Source organism: Podarcis cretensis, assembly GCF_951804945.1.
Source record: "Podarcis cretensis genome assembly, chromosome: 5".
In the NCBI taxonomy this organism is placed as follows: Eukaryota; Metazoa; Chordata; class Lepidosauria; order Squamata; family Lacertidae; genus Podarcis; species Podarcis cretensis.
Genome location: NC_137174.1, coordinates 82,558,020 through 82,572,862, shown reverse-complemented (window position 1 = coordinate 82,572,862; position 14,843 = coordinate 82,558,020). Strand labels below are relative to the sequence as shown.

General features: G+C 37.7%; 1 protein-coding gene across 2 annotated transcripts in view; it reads left to right on the top strand.

Moving 5' to 3' along the window:
• The window catches only part of IFT80 (intraflagellar transport 80), a 63,896-nt gene that overhangs the window by 14,474 nt on the left and 34,579 nt on the right, over window positions 1–14,843 (top strand). For both annotated transcript variants that reach the window (XM_079977829.1, XM_079977828.1), the window contains exons 4-8: window positions 456–566; window positions 2,902–2,970; window positions 8,885–8,994; window positions 11,040–11,129; window positions 12,002–12,139. In XM_079977829.1, coding sequence (XP_079833955.1) covers window positions 456–566; window positions 2,902–2,970; window positions 8,885–8,994; window positions 11,040–11,129; window positions 12,002–12,139 — 518 coding nt within the window. The remainder of the gene's footprint in view (window positions 1–455; window positions 567–2,901; window positions 2,971–8,884; window positions 8,995–11,039; window positions 11,130–12,001; window positions 12,140–14,843) is intronic.

Genomic DNA, 14,843 nt, shown 5'->3' with positions numbered 1-14,843 from the left:
AGGATTATATCTGCTTTTGCAAAACTAAGAAAAACTAGCCTATACAAAGGATGAAGAAATAATGGGGAAAGGGTTCCTTGAAGTTGGGTAATGTATAGGAAGATACATAACTGTTTACCAATATAGAGGTACTAATCCAGCTAACGTTAACTGTTGTTAGTGGGACTTAAGTTGTTGTCCCATTGATTTCAGTGGGATGTAAATGTCTAATTCTAGAAAAAGTTTTCACTTCTGGTATATATGAGATTAATAGGAAGGATTATTAACTGAAGAATTTGCTTATTTGTTGGGCTATGGGATGATCACTAATTGGCTAGTCAAGGAATTAGAAAAAGGTTTAGAAGAATCAAGTGACGTTTGTCAGATAATTGTTTATTTTAACCAATGTCACAGCTATGATAAGAACCTTCTTGTATATATTTGATTTCTAACATTACAACGTCAAATTTGTGTAGGCAAGTTCCATTTGATTTCCAAGACTGGAAGAGTTGAAAAAAGTGTAGAAGCCCACTGTGGAGCTGTACTTGCAGGGAGATGGAATTATGAGGGAACAGCACTTGTTACAGGTAAGAGGATATTTTTGTAAAAATGTGATGAAGGAGAACTGTCTTCAAAAGTATGTCTTCAAAAGTGAAGTATAACATTCATAGAAAAGAACATGTACTTTCCTGAAACCTAGTGACAAAATTAACATGACTGAAAACATACTAAATGTCTACTGAATATTGAGAGGGGTTAGATTGAGATTTTCTCTCATTGAACACAAGAAGATTAAAGCATTTCTAGATCAGACCAAATGACCATCTTGTTCAGCCTCCTGGTCTCATAGTGGCCAACCAAATGACTATGGAAAGCCAGCAAGCACAACATCACTCTCCCCACTTTAGATTCCTAGCAACTATTATTCAGAGGCACATTGTCCTCTCCATCCACAGTCCTAGGATTGCAAAAGTAATAAATGATGGTTAATCAAAATCTCCTGGCCAAGGGTCAGTACCCACTGTTCAACTAGCCAAAGGCTGCATCACATGTGAGTAGTTTCAACTCCTATAAAGTTCAATAAGTTGTTAAGCAAGCTTTTGAAGCAACAGCATGATAAATGCACAGCAACTGCTTGTCATTTAATTCTTGTGTTTATATAAGTGAAAATAAGGCAGAGTTAGGAGTAAGGAGAGAGATAGTCAAGTTTGCTGATACTAAATTGTTGAGGCTGGTTAAAACAGTAAGTAGCTATAGGGCTGGCCCAAGCATACCAGCAACAGAAGCAATTGCACAGAGTGACAAAATTCCAGGATCATTTATTTTTGTATTGTATCCCACCTTTCTCCCAGTGCAGGACTCAAGGCAGCTCGCAGCATGAATTAAAATAGATACAACTAAAAACACTATATATATATATATATATATATATATATATATATAATGTTACCCTATTAAAAATAACACCAAAAACAATTAAACACATGTAAAAGCACAGGACACCTGCTGTTTGAAGACCCTGTCACAGCGCAACACACAGAACACAATAATCTTTGCTTGCTAGTAAAAGCAAAGAGGGGGCCACCCCACCCTCCTGTGGCAAGGAGATGCACCATAACTGTGCAAAGAGGAAGGCAGATATCAACAGCTTAGGAGCTTATTTGTGGGGTGTTATCTCCTACTCTGACAGTGGAATGGGAGGTTGTAGACTCTCCTTCCTTGGAGGTTTTAAGCAGAGGTTGGATGGCCATCTGTCTTGGATGCTTTAGTTGAGATTCCTGCATTGCAGACCCTTCATAGGATGTTATATTTGCAAATGGTTAACATTTACATGTCTAGCTTTAATCACTTTTGAATGCTTGCAAATAGGTGCGATGAGGATTCTAATCTGTTAATGATGGGACCCAGGAATCAGGATAGTATTTAGTATAGATGAACTAATATGTAGCACAACACTGTGACCAATCATTTTAGAAAAAATAAGGAATAGTATCCTGCTCTATTCTTGGTCATTTATTGTGTAGACAATAAGACACAAAGAAGCATATAGGCAAAATTATAATTTTTGTGATGTAACAAAACACTTTGGGCCAGCCATGAATAGCTGTTGTCTGTTCACTGTCAAATATTTGCCTATAACAATGAAATACTTTAATGCCAATATACAGTAATAGCAGGTAGTCTTGTTAGTCCATTAGAAAAAACAACCCAAAAGTAGCAGTAGAGTAATATCTTTCTTAGGTCCAACCAAAAAAATAAACTAATTAATGATCAATGTTTATCTCAGTATAAATTCTTACCTGATGCTTCCATTTCTTTATGCATCTGGATGTCTTGTTACATCCCCTCCTATTTTGCATGTTCTGCCCTCACTTGGAGGAAGAGGGAGAACAGGCTAACCTCCCTGTTCCCCAGCCTTACTTATTGCAATGTTAGCAGATTTAGAAAACCTTTGGGCCCACACCACCTGTGTCATTTAATCTCAGTGCCCTGAAATAGCCACCCTCCGAGGAAGCATAAACGTAGAGTGTGCATCTGTTCCCATTCTATATATTTCCAAGTTCTTGGGGACAAACAGGGTCATGCTCATTCTATCACCTCCTACATGAAAATCATTGGCTATTACATCACTTCTTCCAGTCAATTGAAGCCTCCTGTTATGACCCACCCCCAACCACTGACATACTGCATTGGAGCATGATTTATTATGGTTATTTTGGAGTGGCATAGGAATTCCAGATGAATGAGATGATGTGGCATGTGATTCCTCAGAAAATGTTAGGAAATTTTTATTGTACTGTATGCTAAATTTGTTTTTTCAGTGTAGTTAACTTAATACAGTGTTTAAAATTCTGAGTGTTAAAATTGAGAATTTTAATTCAGTCAGTTGCAAGGTCATTGCTAAATGTTCCTTTGTTCTAGTTGGTGAAGATGGACAAGTCAAAATATGGTCTAAGAGTGGAATGCTGAGATCAACTTTAGCACAACAAGGTAAGGTGTTTTATATCTTATGTAACTGCAATATATGTATATATTCCTACATTCCCAGAATAATTAGTTGGTTCTTCAATAGCCCTGTACCACAAATTGTTGTTCGCATCTGTCTGTCTCACAAGACAATGGAGGAGTGTGCCTTTGGGGGTGATGTGAAATTGTGAGGTCAGGACCACCCTGCTTGCCCACCCAGATCTTGGTAATACACACAAGATGTCAAGTTGTGGATGAGCCAAGTTTTATTATGGACTGACGTGACTTTTTATTTGACTGACATGTGGGAGGACTAATGAGCATGGCTACCCAGGTCCCATTAGGATTTAGTGGCATAGGTGCCAACTCCCTGGGGCCCTGGGTGCCCAACACCCACAAAATTCCCCATTAAGGGGCTGGGCACCCACAACCCCAGGCACCCACAGTCGCGGGGCCAAGCTGGCACTCCTGGAAGTTAGAATGGAGGTGGTGACAAGCATCATCTGCTTGTCCCTCCTTTAATGATGGTACTGTAATAGACTCCATTTTCCAGTGCGTTATCTCTCCATTCCCAGGACATGGCAAATTGCTGCACCCCTTGCTGCTTCTCCCCATTCACCATGCCCAATAAGAGGTGTTCCTATGCTGGCTACCACTTGTAGGAACACAACAGTGGTAGCTTTCCAGCCAGACAAATCCATGGAGTGTAAGACTGCACTGGCTTCTAGCCCCGATGGCTATGTTCCACCACTACTGTCAGAGGCAGCATGCCCCTGTATATCAGTTGTTGGGAATTACAAGTGGGGAGACTGCTATTGCACACATCTAGCTGACCACGGGACTAAATGGGCCTTTGGTCTGATCTAGCAGGATTCTTCCTATATTCTTATGTAAAGGGAACATTTATTGATTAATCATCTGCCTCTTAGTAGATGAACCAATTAAGAAGGCTTTCATGCATGAATCACTTGCATTAATTTAAAATGATACCCACAAATCAGATGTGCATCCATATATGCATTGGAATATGCGTATCTGAGTGTGGAGCATTACTCTCACTGGAATGTGCATCCTCATCCACATTCCAGCACATCTGTTCATACCTCTCTCTTTTTGTTAAGCACAAGTTATACTGAGCTTAGAATGTTTAAAAAACCTCTTTAGCTGCTTTTATTTTGATCTGTATTTACTTAACTGTTGCGTTTTCATTCATTGTTTCTGCTGTTTATAAAAGGTCTGTAGCGTGGTTTAATCTGTGATTTATATGGTCTATTTTGCTAATGTAATTTTGTACACCACCTTGTGAGTGCAGTGTACTCTGAAAGGCAGTTTTATTATTTTTATAAACAAATAGAATAAAACATAACAGGATATTTCATTGTGATTTGGAGCTAATATATTTTAAATATGCACTTTTCAGTACTTTTCAGCAAAATATTTTGTGTTCATTTTCTGTTTCATTCAAAACACCCAACTCTTCTTTACCTTTGTACATTTAGATCTTGCACTCTCTTGACATTAAGAAGTCACATGCAGCTGGGTTTGGTGAAATGTCAGACCTTTATCTCTTCCTTTCTCAAACAAAATCTCTAAATTCTCTTAGCCTATGAAAGACATTTCTAACCACAAAAATAAAAGACAAAGAGATTTCAACTGTTTGAAGGAAGTTTCTATCACAAATGCAGCATGTTTTCTCATTTGCTGTGAAAAACCCCCAAGATGAGCCAACAGTACATGTTGACATTTAGTTTTCTATCAACACAGTTAATAGAATGTTTGTGCCTTATTCCTGGCAGGGTCTTGCTTTCTTCTGAAAGTTTCATGTGTTCAAGCAAGCTAGCAATACTGGATATTATTCTTACCTGATATTTTTAACATTTTAGATGCATTTGTGTATTTTTGAAATGCATTATAAAAATAATTTTAGCAGAAGTTAGTGAATGTATTCAGAAGTATTTTAATTTCAAACACAGTTTTTCTGATTTCTTATTAAAATGCTCATCACTTACCGTAAATATGAGACTTAGGCCTAATGGACAAATGGACTGAGAGAGCAAAGAAGGATAGGATAGGCAAGAACGGAAGGAAAGGCAACTTTTTTAAAAAAGGTTTTATTTAATTTCATAGGCTTATACAAAGTAACATGGATTGTGCTCACTAATTGATTCAGTTACTCTTCAGAGCACTTCATGTTGACTGGATCATATACACAGGGTTAGCACAATTTAGAATTGCCCCAGGTAATGAAGCAGATTTGTCCGCCCCGCCCCCCGGCATACTAGAAGATAAGCTAGTAAAAACTAATAAATTAGTTTACCTTTCAGATAATAACATATTATGCTATTTTAGTAATCTATTTGCCCAACTCTTAAATCTAAAGGATAAAGAAAGTCAGTTGAGAGTATTAAATCTAGCTTGAGTCCTGATTCTTGTCTTCTGACTCCTCACAGCCTTTGCATGCTCTCATCCCAATACAGTGGTACCTCTGGTTACGTACTTAATTCGTTCCAGAGGTCCGTTCTTAACCTGAAACTGTTCTTAATCTGAAGCACCACTTTAGCTAATGGGGCCTCTCGCTGCTGATGCGCCGCCGCATGATTTCTGTTGTCATCCTGAAGCAAAGTTCTTAACCCAAGGTACTATTTCTGGGTTAGCGGAGTCTGTAACCTGAAGCGTATGTAACCTGAAGCGTATGTAACCCGAGGTACCATTGTACATAAATTTGTGACCAGTCAAAATGCTGTCACTCATTACACGTCCCCAATCCTCCATCATGCTGAAGATGTTTCTTTCCAGCTTCTGTGTGAGGACCATAACATTCGAATTTTCCCCTACCATTGCCTCCCAAATATTGTGTTTCTGGCTGTTTCATCGGTTTCTCTTATTGGGTATCTTGCTGGAATATAGTGAAAAATAAGCTCCCAATCTTTCCCACTCAAAATTCCTCCCACATAGATACAGTACTATCATCTCTGCTTTTAAAATTCATTTTTTTTTCTTGCCTTATTGTTAATTTGCTACTTCTGTTTTTAGTAGAATTTGTACTGTTGTTTTTTTTAAAAATTATTTGGTCCAGACTCCCACTTATAGAAATGTACAATTTCCTTATATCCCACCTTCTTGCCCTTTCTCCACTGCCTCTTTTCCAGTTGCCTTGTCCTCCCCACCTGCTTCTTCTGCCTACTACCGCAGTCCTGTTTCTGCTACAGTGGTACCTCGGGTTAAGTACTTAATTCGTTCCGGAGGTCCATTCTTAACCTGAAACTGTTATTAACTTGAAGCACCACTTTAGCTAATGGGGCCTCCTGCTGCTGCCGTGCCACCGGAGCACAATTTCTGTTCTCATCCTGAAGCAAAGTTCTTAACCCGAGGTACTATTTCTGGGTTAGCGGAGTCTGCAACCTAAAGCGTCTGTAATCTGAAGTGTATGTAACCCGAGGTACCACTGTACTAGACAGATCATTGTGGAGCTACTCCAGCTTCCTTGTTCAGCCCTGAAATTTATGTTACCCCTGTTGTGCCCTTTCAGGTCTGCAGAACAGCGCTCTGTATTTGTTCCTCAGGCTGGAAAGAGCTGTGAGAGGATAAGTTAAAAGACAGCACAAAGGGAGAATCATAGTCAAAATCTCATCAGCACATTTGGAGGTTCTTTAAAACCACTGTAATAGAAGCTTGTGTAGAATATATATCACATATTACAAAAGAGAAGAAGTTGAAGCTTAGATAACAAAGGAGGGTAAAAAAAGGGCAAGAAAACTTATTTTACATTTCGTTTTCAAAACTCAACCTTTCACTTATTTACTAGGGCCTAATTCAGAAAATACTGTTTGAATATGGGTTCATGGGAACTAGCCATAGCAACCAAAGCACCTTTGCCAATAAAAATAAAATAAACCAAAGCAATCTAATATTCATTGGCATCTTAATTTATTGATTGAGGTGGTAATGATATCTGAAATCTGCACTCCATTGTTATAAAACCCTATATATCTGTAAATATACATGTAGCTTTCAAGCAGTGCAGATTTTACTGTTGGAATGCAGATAAGGCACATGCTAGTATCTTTTACTTTTAATCAGGCAAGTCTCACAGTATTGAAAAATATGTCAGTGCTGTCTGTTTTTAATGCGTGTGAAAGGAAGCAAAGTTTCACGGGTAGCATCTGCGGTGCACATTAAAACCCCATTACATCAAAAGGATTATTCCCTGCTTTTGCTTACGGTATATATTTTTAATTAAGTAATTTAATTAGTTTAATTAGACCTAGGCATACCAACAGACCTTTTAATCCAAATCTGTAATGATAGCTAATACTGTATATGTCAAGCCCAGACCTTCTAAGCATGTGGAATGCAGCTATGTTAACTCATATAGCCAATCTCCATTCTTTATCTTTTCCTGTCTCTCTCAGTGGCAGCAGCAACCTCTACTGTACCTCTCTTAATCTTCAACACCCTTGGCTGTTGTTTGAATCATGTTTTTTAGAGCAGTCTTCTGCTAGAACTTTGCTGTTTTATAGCTTTGCTAGTGGTGGAATCAGAAACAGCCTGCTGCTAATCCCTGTTATTTGCTCAGCTCCTCCTTCCTGCCCTTCCTGCTCTGCTTCGATCCTGTACAGACATAAACTTTGACATACATCAACACTGAGTTTGGTTATTCCCCTCCAGGTACTCTGGATTAGTCTGATGTGCTGTCTTTTTAAGGACTGAAATTGCTGCCAGCTGGAGCCAGACTCTTTTTGTTTGAACTCATTAGCCCACTGGTGATAAATACGTAACAATAACTAAAGACCTAAAATCTAAAGACGACATCTAATTCTGCTCACCTGCTTTCAGAAAGGACCTCTGCTCACACAACATGACTTCCTCTGCTCCCCTCCTTCTGCACATGTGGAGGAGTGCAGGAGGGAGGAGAGAAAAGTGAAATCCTCTAGCACAACATTGGATTTCTCTTTAGTACTCCATTGAAAACCCTAACCATTTCCACAAGAAGCCAGCCCAGATAGAAACACCTTCCAATAGAGGCTTATGCTTTGTAAAGTCTTCAGGAAAAGAGAATTCCCTGTGTATCATTGCTTTCTTAACCTATTGGCCTGCTAACCTCCAAGTGCCTTTTGGCAAGCAGGAACGCATCTCACTAGTTGGTGCCCATGGGCCTGTCCCTCCCAGGTAGTGGTTTGTAAGTTTACAACAACAGTTGGGGTTATTGGTTTGTTATGTTCTTGTTTTTATTATGTATCTTGTGTTTTTATCTTGTATTTTTATTCTGTGAACCTCCCGGTTCAACAAATAAATAATAGTTGCATGCCACAGTAGCTGACCTTGGTTACAACTTCCATCCATTTTTAACAGTCCAGTCTCTGTAAATTTGCCTTTTTAAAACAGATCAGATATCAGTGCTAGAAAATATGGGGCCTTACTCAGCAAGTTAGCAGGATTTCTTACTAATAGACAGTATTTTTTCCTTTAAAAAAATTTTTTTAGGGGTACTCTCATTTACCTTGTTGTTGTTTAGTCGTTTTAGTCATGTTCAACTCTCCGTGACCCCATGAACCAGAGCATGCCTTGGAAACTCTCACTTTCTTCTCAAAGCTTCTCCTTTTTATGTCCATGGAGTTTTCTTGGCAATATGCTGGAGTGGTTTGCCAGTTCCTTCTCCAGGTGGATCACATTTAGTCTAAACTCTTGGCTATGACCTGTCCATCTTGGGTGGCACTGCACGGCATAGCTCATTAGCTTCAAGACCCTTCACCACGACAAGGCAGTGATCCATGAAGGGGATTTACCTACTCATATTCAAATACTGCCCTTCAATGAGGCCAAACTTAGATTCACAAAATATTTAGGGGTATGCGTACCCCTGTGTCCCCCCAGAAAAAAAGCACTGCTAATATATCCTTACTTCTTTTCTTTCTCCCTTTCTCGGGCTTTTCTACAGGGACACCAATATATTCAGTAGCATGGGGTCCTGATTCTGAAAAGATTCTTTATACATCAGGAAAGCAGTTGATTATCAAACCACTTCAACCAAATGCTAAAGTTCTGCAGGTAACCATTACTGTAATGTGAAATGGGATTTAGCCTTTCATACTGCTTCAGGATATTTATATTTATATATATTTATATAAAATATTTATATAATAAAAAACTGTGTGTTCATCAGAAGTGGTTGGGGAACCCCAGCCAGATGGTTGGGGTATAAATAATAAAATTATTATTATGTTATTATTTTAGCAGGAACATTGTCATTCACAACAGTGTTAAGGACTAACTCACCAGTGTTGGTATAGAGAATACAGTACTTTCATATATGCAAGTTCATGTGTGGAACAGAGCCTCAGTATCCACATTACAACTATTATTAGGATTATTATTTATTCAGTTTACATACCACCCTTTATCAGAAGATCCCAGGGCAGTATACAATATAAAAAGCACATTACAGAAGATAAAAACATAATAAAAACATACTGACAGACAGCATAATAATGACATAGTCATCGTAATAACTGTCCACTCCCCCACAGGATTATTTAATAGCCATAAGCCAGGGTAAAGAGGAATGTTTTTGCCTGGCACCAGACAGTTCAAGGCAGTTGTTGTAATCCTGTGAAATAAATGGGCATTCTCTTCACATGGTGCTATTATTCTAATTACGCTTCTTAAAAGGTAGTGCAACTGTTTGTATGTACACATAACACTTCTACTTTCCTTAACAGAGGTTGCACAATCACTCATTAAAACCACAGTTAAGCATTACAGGGGATCAATATTAACTGCAATTAAGTCTAACCAGACTTAGCCAGAATTTGAAATAAGTTTAGAAACTGTGGTTGAAAGTGGTGCTGATGTAATGCTTAATCATGATTGAGGAGGCTGGGGAGAAAGGGATTTGCACTCACTCAAGTAGGGAACCACTGGGAAGAAAGAGCACAAAATCTTGCAACCCAGTCCTGATTGTTTAAGCACAGTTAATCAGTCATGAATATTAAGTGTGCACCAGCACAGCATTTTAACAGGACTGACACCTAAAAGTGCATATAGTCCTAAACATTGGAACACATGTGGATTGATAACTATTCACCCTACATTGCAGAACTTAGGCCATTTTTTAAAAAAAATTATCCAAAAAGTACACAGTGGGTGAACATTTAACTTTTATCTATCCAAATGTTTTTATATGGATTGTGCAACCTAACTTAGAGAGAGCTCTGTTGCAAAAGTAATATATGGCTATATCAGTTTATTGTATATATAGTTAGTTTATTTGATCTTAGCTGTCCTCACATGACATGACCTTTAAAAGCTTTGTTTTTAAAACAACTTATCAATTATGCTGCTGTCCTCCCCCCCCCCAATATGGTTGAAATGGCTTGCCAGCCTAAAACTGCAACCTGTTAATATTTAGAATTGTATGCAGTATAGTGTTAAGTTAGGTCACTTAGTGGTCTGCTTGTTCTGCTGGCAAAATGTTTTACACCAGCAGAAAGTTGTTGTGAAAGAGAATGGATAAGCAGGTTGCTTTGTTGTACAATAGATTATGTAATCATTGTACATTGATTTTCTAATAGAGTAATGGTTGCATTGGTTTCCCTTGTTGCGCTATATTAAAACTCACTTGTCCTCCAGCACAAGAGCCCTTGTGCTAGCAGACAGAGGACACTGGATATGTTGCTGGGCCAGTGTTAGATTTTCTGGATCCATTTCAACTGGGGTTTAGGCCCTGTTTTGGTGCAGGAACTGCTTTGGAATGCTCTCCCCAGGGAGGTGTTCCTGGTGCTTTCATTACGTATCTTTAGGCACAAGGGGAAAATGTTTCTCTTTAACCTCGCCTGTGGTGATTAACTTTCTATGGGCTTTTAAATGTGTTTGTGGGAGTGAGGGTTATTGGTTTGTTCTTGTTTCTATTATGTATTTTGTGTTCTCATTTTGTATTTTTGTATTTTGATCTTTAGATGAAGGGCAGTATACAAATTTAATGAATGATAATAGAATTTACATCTTGCAATTGTAGCTCTTTGTAATATACAAATAATAACATCCTCCTGATTTGTTTTTTAAAAAGTTTATTTCAATTCTATTTTCTTCTACAGTGGAAAGCTCATGATGGAATTATTCTAAAAGTTGATTGGAACGCTGTCAATGATCTTATTCTGTCAGCTGGTGAAGATTGCAAATACAAGGTATGTATTATTTTCAACAACAAAAATGCAGTGAAGTAAAAGAGTTTGTTATTCAGAACACATTCCTTTAAATGTCTTTTATTCTTCAGAATAAATATATCAGCCAACCTTATTTATGGCTAAATATTTTTAAAGTACTGCTTATGCCTGCCCACACTAGAACAAAAATTATTTTCATAGAAGAACAGCGAGGTAAGAGTGATTGCATCATAAAAAACTAAATAGACTGGTAAATCAAAACTGTAATATAGATATAGATATTACTAAATTAGATCCATTAATTCTAATCAGTCTATTATGAGTAGAACTTAGTTGGATATAACCCATATTACCTCAGTCTGCCCATACTGAGCAAGCCAAATGACCTTTTTACTTGGATCACATAGTGTTCCAAGGATCTCATGCTGTGTAACTGGTCCAAAGAAGGAAATGCCTGTGCACATACTCTAAATAAGGTGTGGGGTAAGGTGACTATTTGAAGGAATGAACTTCAGAATATCAAACTGGGGGCACGGAATACGGATGATGAGATACATAAAACATCTGAGCAGACCTGGTACTACTCTTGGTTTCCCCCATGTCAATTACTTCAGTAGTACCCCCAGCCACACATATCCAAGGTATCCCATTATTTATGAACCTTAATCCATTGTAGCATGTAGAGCAAAGGGAAAGATCTGGACAGATCCTCCACTTGGAGAGTGGATATAAAGGGTGGGAGTGGAGAAAGGACTGGAAATAGCCATTGCTCCCACTTTGGGTAATATACAAGAAATGTTATGTAGTTCTGAAACATGATTTGTATTTGGAAAACAAGTAAGACTCCTTTGAAATATGATGTCATTAACAATGATCTTTTAATGGTTTTATAGGTGTGGGATAGCTATGGTCGTCTATTGTATAGTTCACAGTCGCATGAGTATCCTATCACTTCTGTTGCTTGGGCTCTGGATGGGGAGTTATTTGCTGTGGGGTCCTTTCACACCTTACGACTTTGCGATAAAACTGGGGTAAGTAACTGATGATTTGAGAATAACTCTTGTTTTGGGGTGTCTGTCCAGTGGGGTATCTTTATAAATTATTTCCTGGTGTGCTTAGTGGATTCACTTTTAGAAAAGAATGCTGTATACATTAAAAATTTAAACTTTATAAAATTGGACCATAACTTAGAATTTTTAATGTATACACTGTATATTTGTTTACATAGTAGTAAAGAAAAATAGTAAAGAAATTTCACTGGTACATCTTACATTTCCAATTTAAAGTTTTACATTCAAAGGCTTTTCAACTTTTCATTATGCTATGTGATTAATAAGCAGTCTTATTCCCCTGTCAACATACAACACTTCCAAGAGATCTGCACTGGTTACTTATTTGCTACTGGGCCATGTTTGAGGTATTACTATTGGTATAGAAAGCCTTAGCCACTTGGAATCAGTTTACTTGAGGCATCACTTTACCCCATCTGTGCCCACTTGACTGCTTCAGTATGCACAACTGGCCCTGTTTCAGGTGCCACATAATACCCATTCTGCACTTCGAAGAAATCAGTCTTTTAGTGTAGCAGAAATTACAATTAAAAGGTCCCTTCCTATTGACATCAGGCAAGTGCCTTCACTGTACCCTTTCTGGTGCCTGCTTAGAGCAAATTTATTTAGGCAAGTCTATCCAGGCATGTAGAAGTTACAAGTGTGCTATTTATTTTTAGCTACTGTTGATTTTAATAATCATTTGAATATTTTAATAGCTGCTTTTAAGTTATGGTTTTAATGTTTTGTTGTATATTTATCTCTTAAATTTGATGGATCATTTCAGAGCAGGTTTTGAGTGTGCTTTGTGGTGGAGAAGGACACCTCTTTTCAAGCAGGAACGAGGAACTGATCAAAATACCTATTAGACTGAGTAGTGGATGAAATGCCCACAAATGAAATGTGCCTATTCAGGATTCTGGCTGATAAGCGGGAATATGCTGGTAGTGATTGCCCATGTGGCGAGGTGGGAGCAGGCTTCCGTTCTTAATGGAGTTGTCATATCCCAGAGGCTAATATAGCATTGAGAGGAATTTGAGTTCCTTGCGGGCAGGGATCACTTTATAGCACTACATAAACTGCTACCAGCTTCTTTTCAGCCTCTGGTAATCTGATTACTCCACTAGGATTGCCACCCTCCCTGTGGGCCATGAATGACATGGGTCTGAGGTGTAATTGCACACATGTGCTCCTTGACTCTGCACAGAAGTGCTGAATTAGGCTTCAGATTTCTGTTCATGTATGCATGTTTCACTCACGTTTCTAGAACTGTTTTGAACAATGTTACTCTCTTTCCTCTTGCTACTCATGCCCAAGAGTTCAAAATGTGTCCAAGTTGATATTTAAATCAAAAGGAAAAAATGTGCTGCAAATGATCAATTCACATCACTTCAAATTAGAAACAGATATTAAATGTAGTTAATAAGGAAGTTCAGAAATTATCATTTTCTTCTGAATCTGAAAATCTATTATAAATCATAGCTTCAAGGTCTATTCATCACTAATTTATTTTTACTTCTAAAATACTTCTTAGTCAACTAAGAAGGTGGGATATTTAGTTTTAAATTTTTAAACTTTCATCTCTTTAATAGTTGTTTTTGCTTTATTTCTGGCTAGAAAAAAAAGGATAAATGGCTATTTCTGATTTAGGTTGACTAAGGTTCTCTGACAAAATAGTATTGTTTGGAGCTTTTCAATCATAATCTTTTCAGACCAGAAAGTATGCTGTTCATAAAATAAGCTGCAATTTTGTGCCAAAATAATTGATCTTCCAAAGACAGTGTTTGCAGCTGAAGCATTAAAGTAGATAAATTGCTAATCAATCATGAAGACTAGTTCTTGTTACGGTGATTCACATCTGCCATAGTATATTCTATTTGATAATAGTTAAATATAATTATAAAGAGTGAAATAGAGTTTCCTCAGGGTACTGGCATGAGAGTGAGCTAAGTTTGTAACAGTAGGGTTACCATCCCTTTCAACACCTTACCACTCCATGAAAGGGTCTTATGCTAGTGTAACTTTAGTATGCAGTAGTCTGGTATTAAAGTGTTTTATACTGAAATATTAAAAATGCTACATAAATTTTTGTGTTGGCTTTTAAAAAGAAAACTTTCTAACACATAACAATTTTGATACGATTTACATCTCCCAGTTTCATACATTTCTCTCTTGTCCTCTCACTCCATTCCACACTCACTTGTCCTTTAATACTTCCTTCCTCTCCTGCTTCCTCTCAGTCTTTGTCTCCTACTACTCTGTTCTGCATACACTATTCATGGTGAGGATTCACAGCCACAAAACAAAAACAATATAGGTGCTTTACATCTCAATTATGAACATTATTAGCAGACAATAAATCACGTTGCACTAGTATTTTACAGTCCAGAAGTTTACTTTCATTTCACAACAGCTTGTGACTTCTAGTCCTTCCTCAAACAACTGTTATCATATTGGCACCTGTTGTACAGCTGTAATATTTTGAGTGGTGCCTTAATTTTCCTTGACAAAGCAGTGTGCCCCCACCTATTACCTAGCCTGACTCAGATTATGAATATTGGAATCCATGATTCATCAATCACTTAGAAATAATAATGACAATTGTAGAATAAGATGAAGAGCTTAGGGTAGGATAGTGGATTACCATGTAAAATAGAGCTAGTCTCTGGGCCAGTCACTGTCTCTT